The sequence below is a fragment of the Crocodylus porosus genome, unplaced genomic scaffold, assembly GCF_001723895.1.
Source record: "Crocodylus porosus isolate Cpor-Errol unplaced genomic scaffold, CroPor_comp1, whole genome shotgun sequence".
NCBI classification, from domain to species: Eukaryota; Metazoa; Chordata; order Crocodylia; family Crocodylidae; genus Crocodylus; species Crocodylus porosus.
The window spans coordinates 23,181,316-23,187,727 of NW_017728921.1; the positions used below are offsets into that span (position 1 = coordinate 23,181,316).

The 6,412-nt window shown below is 57.7% G+C and overlaps 1 protein-coding gene across 1 annotated transcript; it reads right to left on the minus strand.

Moving 5' to 3' along the window:
- Window positions 1-2,920: 2,920 nt before the first annotated feature.
- On the minus strand, window positions 2,921-5,137 carry LOC109313020 (translation initiation factor IF-2-like). Its single transcript, XM_019539412.1, has one exon. The coding sequence runs from the start codon at window positions 5,135-5,137 to the stop codon at window positions 4,232-4,234; it is 906 nt and encodes a 301-aa protein (XP_019394957.1). The 3' UTR covers window positions 2,921-4,231.
- Window positions 5,138-6,412: the final 1,275 nt, after the last annotated feature.

Sequence of the window (6,412 nt, forward strand, 5' to 3'; positions counted from 1 at the left end):
TCAAGTAAAGCAAGTGTTTCTTCTGCTAAAAGGCTTTAAAATATGCTTGTGTGTTTTTTAATTGAGCTGATTGTTAGGAACTGATCATTTATCACACATGAAATGTTTCACAAAACGTTGGTCATTTGATGACATACACACAGGATTGGTCCAAGCTTCTAAGGATGCATGCTTCAAGTGTCCACAGCTTGGTGTTGCCCCACCATGCAGAGTTCTCCTACCTGTGGCCCCCAGGGCTTCCAGAGTCGGGTGCAGCCAGCTGTGCAGACTGTCCCAGGGTTAGAGTCCAGGTGCTTTCAGAAACTACAGCTCTAAGGCACTCACTCCTATGGCAGTGCTTCCAGGCTGCTGGAAAATCCCGAGGCATGGATCTAACTGGGGCTTGACTCACTGTATGCAGTAGGAAGCTTGAAAACCCTCAGCACTCAGGGGTTATAGGTCTGTATAAGGGATCCCTGGAAGCCCTGAGAATCCCAACTGGGGCTAGGGCTGGGGCTCCCAGGACTTTCAGGGTCTGTGACCCCGAGCATCCATCTCAAGAGGAGAGTTCAGAGCTCAGGTCTCCCCTGGACTGCTAGTTTTCCAGGCCAACTGAGTGTCTGCTACCCTGGGAGGCTCGGACAGCCCGCTGATCTGGGAGCCTGGAAGACTGGGTATTTCCAGTTGCAAGCCAGTCAGAATTGTATTGCTGTCCTGGAGCCACAGGTTTCAGTGGCTGTTGGGTCCAGGGAAGCATACTGCATTTGGAAACACCAAGCACTGCTGATGTTTCTGAGATCTCCAGTTTGGGGGAAATTTCAAAATATAGGGCTTCCCTCCAAACAATGTTGCAAACCACCTGAGCTACTTGTGAACCAGACATCCTTAATTTCTGTCCATTCTGCACTTAACCTCCCTGAGGCACTGAAAAGTTCTTAATGTGGCAATAAGCTTTTCCTCTTGTACTTGAACTACACCTACACCATATAGCCAATGTACAGGCAACCCCCACTTGGTGCTTTTAATTGGTTCCTGAAAAACTGAGCCTTAAGCAAAATGAGCATTAAGTGAAACCGAAAGCATCTGAAAACCCAAGATGGCAACCACAATAGTTTTTAATGACCCAAGATGGCAGCCACAAGTGATATAATGAAACTTGCTGAGCCCTGAGCGACATCAGGTATCGATTTAAAATGAGCGTTATAGTGAAATAGTGCTAAGCGAAACAGTGTTAAACGGAGGTTGCCTGTAGTCTAAATCCATAGCCATGATAACATACACACTTTCTTTTCAAATACTTTTAAAGACTTTTCTGTTGTCCTTGGGAGCTGAAGAAGATCAGGAAGGGAGAAGCATGGGGCCAGATAGGACATCATCTGGCATGGCAGTAACAGGTCCTGGAACAGATGGGACTAACCAGCACCCCACTAGCCCATGTCCATAGGCACTCAGGGTTCCCCCTGGCATCTACTCTCAAGCCCTTAGCTTGAGGCAGACCTGAGAGCAGCTGCTGGATTTGAAGTGGGTTTAAACTCAGAGCAGCCTCACTGTCAAACTTCCAAGTGTGGAAGTGGGCTGTAGCCTCTGTAACCACTTAAGTCTCAGAAGTACCCTTATTTAGAAGAGATACCTGATCTTGAGGCCACATGCCTTGTCTACCCTTGGCAGGGGGGCTCTGTTGAAGACCTCAGTCTAGCTTGTGTTTAGTTCATGCTGCTGCTGCTGTGGATGGCAGTACGGAGCGAAACTGTCTCAGCTTCCAAGGAGACACTAGATCAAAAGTCTTCAATTCGTAGCTCTTGGGCTGCACGCAGCCTGCAAAGCATTAAGATGTAGCACCCAGACTCCCACCCAGCCTCTGTTGCCCCTATTGCTGTGGCTGCAGCAGCACCCAGGGTCTTGGGGCTCCCCTTCTCCCCACAAGTTCTGCTGCTTTACCCTTTGCCAAAGGGCGGGGACACGTAGTGCAGCACAGCCTGTGCTTCTAGGGAAGCCGACAGCCCAGCATGGCAGTGCAGTGCAGTGCAGCACCACGAGAGCCTGCAGGGAGCTGAATAGGAGACAGGGGCCAACACAGCAGAGGGGAGTGCCTCCTCACCCACCCCGAAATGGTGCAGCAGGGTGGGGGAGTGCCCCCTTGTGCATAAGAGGTGGGGGCACCTGTATACCCATGGCCCCCTCTAGTGTTGCCCCTGCAGAGTGCTAGAGTGGCCTACACAGGCATGTGGACCCTGACTGCTTTGAAGTTGGACAGTCCTGCTTTAGATGGTAAAGTTCTTGGGCTTTGAGCCACCTGCTTGGGATGGGGACAAATGGAGGACTTGTAGACCACATTGATCCCAGACTTTTCATCTTTTTGGTTCTTTCCCTCAAGCTAACAAGTCTATGTACATGGCTTTTTCATACATTTTTCAGCTCTGGATTGCACAGAGGTACCAGGTTCCTTAAAACAGATTGATGTCAGCAATGGGCAAGTGTTTGGAATGAACAGCGTAGACAATATTTACACACTGTATGGGAACACTTAGGTTCAGGTGCCGGGATCCCTGCAGCATGTCACAGTGGGTCCTGCTGGAGTCTGGGGAGTAAACAAGGTTAACATCTACAAGCTGGTGGGTGGCACCTGGCAGCAGGTCTGAGGTATGGTATGAAATTGGATATGTCACAAGGAGATGGTCTGGAGGATCCCTGTTAGGATTCTGTGCCTGATTTCAAATTTTTGGCCCAGACTTCTACCAGGACGCCAGTCCAAGAGGCCCAGCCTTCCTCACCCTGATAGCTGAGTTTGTCATCACAGCCTGATCTGCAGGCCACTGCTCCTGCTCCTTTCTTCTGTGTTTCTTTGAATACCCTCTAGTTTGTTGACCTCTCTCTGGTTAATGGGTTGTAGTGCTTGGTCCCCCAGCAGCCGATCGCTGCCACCAGCACTTCTCTCAGGGGCGTCCCGGCCAATCTCAGGGGGCACATGTGCATCCATGTGCACCCCCTATGCGTCACCAATGGTGAGCACTTCACCCTATGTGGCCTGGCAGAGCAGACTGGCCTTCTGAAGATGGGTAGTGCTCTCACTGTGTTGTCAGGATAAGATAAAGGAGGTAAGCAAGTGAGAAAGGAAATCTCTCTCTCTACTTCTCTACAGTCACCAACCCAGTTCTGTCAAACAGGGGTCAAGTCTCTGGCTAGGGGCTGGTAGTTCTGCCCCGATCACCACATACCTTTTTATCTCAAATCAGAGCAATGAGATGGGTATTGCATCCCTGCTAAATTGCACCCAGGTGCAAAAGACATCTTTTCATCCACAGCCCCTCATTCCTTTCTCTTGTTCTCAACCTCCTCCAACAAATTTTTCCTCTCCTTCCTCCCCCACAGAGGACTTACTCACCCTTCATTAGCATCCGACACACTCAGAAATGTTTGTCATCGGAAGAGCTCCTGCAAGTTCTCTTTGGACTCAGGGTAAGTTTCCGTGGGGGCACAAACCAAATAGAAAGTTCCACTCAACTAATGTCAGTTTCTACTGGAAAAGTGGAAGTCTGTCTCCTGAAAAGTTTTCTTTCTACCTCACATCTGTCCCAAGCTGTGCCAGTCCCACCCTAGGCTTCACTCACTACTGTAGTCCTCTTTGTTTAGGGCAAGGCTGGTCAACCTGCAGCACAGGTGCCATAAGCAGCCTTTGCGGCATGCAGCATATCAGGGAGGGAATAAATGGCAGGATAGCAGATAAAGTGAGAAGCAGAAAGCAGAGCAGAACAGGAAGGTGAAAGGGACTGGAGTGGCACTCAGGAAGGGGGTAGGGCTAATTTGCAGCATGTCTGCCAAAAGGTTTAGCCCTACTGGTTTGGAATATCGGTTCCCAACTTTCCTGGACTGGGGGCAGCCTCCATAAACTTCTGAGAATCAAGTGGCACCCAAATTTCAGAAACTAGTTTATATATTACAGTGCTTACCCCCTTGCAGAGGGACTGGCCTGGCAGGGACAAACCTAAGCCTGTGTTTATTTGTGCCCGTCTTCACACCTCCCTTAAATCCTCACACCCTGGGACAGCCTTAAAGGATCCTGTACCCCAACCTCACTGGCTGGGAACGTGACCAAGCGAAACAGCCTGGCACACATGTCGGTTTATTGCTATAACTAGTAATACCCGGCAACTGCTCCAACTCCCTTGCTCTCCCCCTCGCTAGCAAGGCGGCTGACTGGGAGGTTGGAAAAAGCCCTGAGCAGAGGGAAGAGCAAGACGGCTCCGAGTCCGGGTCACTTTTCAGACATCACAGCTGCGTCTTTCTTGGGGCTGAGGCTCCTGCCCTGGGACCCGCGCAGCGCCAGGCTGGCCGAGGCGGCGCTCGCCAGGTTCCTGGTCCGCTGCCCCACCAGCTCCAGCAGCCTCCCAAACTTGTCGGCCTCCCTCCTCCAGCGGGACGTCTTCCTCTGCTGCTCGCCCATGAACTTCTTCCTCAGGTGCTCGTGGAAGCGGCTCGTCTTCCTGCTCCGCTGCTCCAAGTGCTTCGCCTTTCGGACAACGGGGCCGAGCGCTGAGCGCGGGCGGCCGGGGCCGGGCCGGGGGGAGGCGCCGGGGCCGGGCCGAGCCGAGCCGAGCCGAGCTGTGTCTCGCTGGCTGTGACATGAAAAGATGGCGCTGTCTCCCCTCCCCCCGCCTGCCTCCGCTCTCGCCTTTCCACTTCCTCCCGGCAGCGCAGCCTCGCACCCGGCTCCTTCCTCCCGGCCGGGCCCCGGCGGCTCCCGGCGCGCGGTGGGTCCCCGTCGGGGCCGGGCCGGGGGTCGGGGTCCGCAGGGAGGAGGGGGCTGCGCCGGGCTCCACCTTTGCAGCCCCCCGGCGGGGCCGGCCCGGGGAGGGCACCTGCCTGACACGGCTTCGTGGCGCAGGACACAAAGGGCCGGGCCACCCCCGATCCCCTCGCCGCGGCCCCCGGGCTGCCCCGCTGCGGCCCCACTTTGCCTAGCGGCAACTTTGTGGGGTGGTTTTTCGTTTGCTCCGCGCTTTGTTGCTGGGGCAGCTCCTCCCGGCGTCGGCCTCGCTCCCTGCACGCGGCCCGGCCTGCGGGGCTGGTGCGGGCGGCGCTGCGGACGTGCTGTTCCCCGCGGCGGGGCCGGGACAAGAGCTCGGCGTGCCCGCGCAGCTATTTGCGTCCCGATTTGCATGACAGGAGGGCAGGTAGCGTGCGCCGCGCTGGCTTCTTTTTTTTTTCCTTCCCCTTCTCTTTCCGCCCCCTTCAGATGTAAAAATGCAAAATTAGCGGCGGTGTTTCTAGGCAGAGTCTCGGCGCCGCCGCGCGCTCCCCGGGGGCTGCTCTCCCTGCGCCCGCCCCGGGGGGAGGAGGCGCCTGCTCCGCGCTGCGCCCCGGCTCCTCCACCCGCGCCAGCCCCTGGCTCGGGCCCAGCTCTGCGCTCGCCTGGCCGGCCACCGCCTCGGCTCGGGCTGCGACTGGCAGTGGAGCAGGCTGGGCCCGGCCTGTGCACACCGGCTTCGGTGCCAACTGAGTGGAATTAGCCGCGATTGTTCCTAGGCACAGGGTGATGCCCGGGCCCCGGGCAATCCACGTGCGGGTACTCGGTGCCCGGGTACTCCATGCCGGGGTACTCCCCGTGCGCATACTCTGTGCACGGGTGCTTAGTGCACGGGTGGGCCATGCCCTGGCACTCCGTGTGCGAGTACTCAGTGCACGGGTACTTCACACACGGGACCTTAGTGTAGGGCGACCCATGCCCAGGTGCTCCCCGTGCGGGTACTCGGTGCACGGGTACTCCATGCGGCACACGGTGGTTTGGAAGGCCTGGATCTGGAGCGGTCCAAAAAGCCGTAGGGCCGGCCTGCCCACCCTTAGCCCGTGGGATCGCTCTCCTTTCCGGGCTCCTCTCCAGGCTGGCAGCTGCCACGGGTCAGCGCCGGGGCAGAGCGTTTCCCAGGCAGGGCTGGGCTCAGGGGGTGCGCGGACAGCAGCCGTGAACTTGGCCCTGCTGGGTGCCGTCTCTGTATTTTGGTAGGCCGAGGCCGGGAAACTGAGGCCCCGCAGGGCCCGGCCCTTCCTCTCTGCAGAGCCCCCTGCCCGGGCGCCGGCCTCCCCCGCAGTCGCTCGGGCTAATGCGATTAGGGCCGGGCTCGCGGGCCGGTAATCCCGCGGTGAGGAGCCAGGGCCCTGCCCGCCGGCCGGCCGCTCGCTGCACCCCCGGGGAGACGCGGGAGCCGGGGCTGGCACAGCAGGCGCAGCTTAGCCGGGAGGGCTGCCCCGGGGCAGCGGGAGGGCCGGACAGATCGGCGCAGCGAGGGAGAGCAGGACGCACAGGCAGCGCGGCCGGGGCTAAGGGGGAAGCCCCGCGAGCAGAGCCCGGGCGCCGGTGCCGCGTGGGCCGGGGGCCCAGACTGCGCCCCAGGGCTGCGTGAGCCCGGCCGGACTCACCCGGCCTGGGCCCGGGCCC

Bases quoted from the DNA above. Each gene is read 5' to 3' on its own strand.
- LOC109313020 (XM_019539412.1), bottom strand. From the start codon at position 5,137: ATGCAAATCGGGACGCAAATAGCTGCGCGGGCACGCCGAGCTCTTGTC.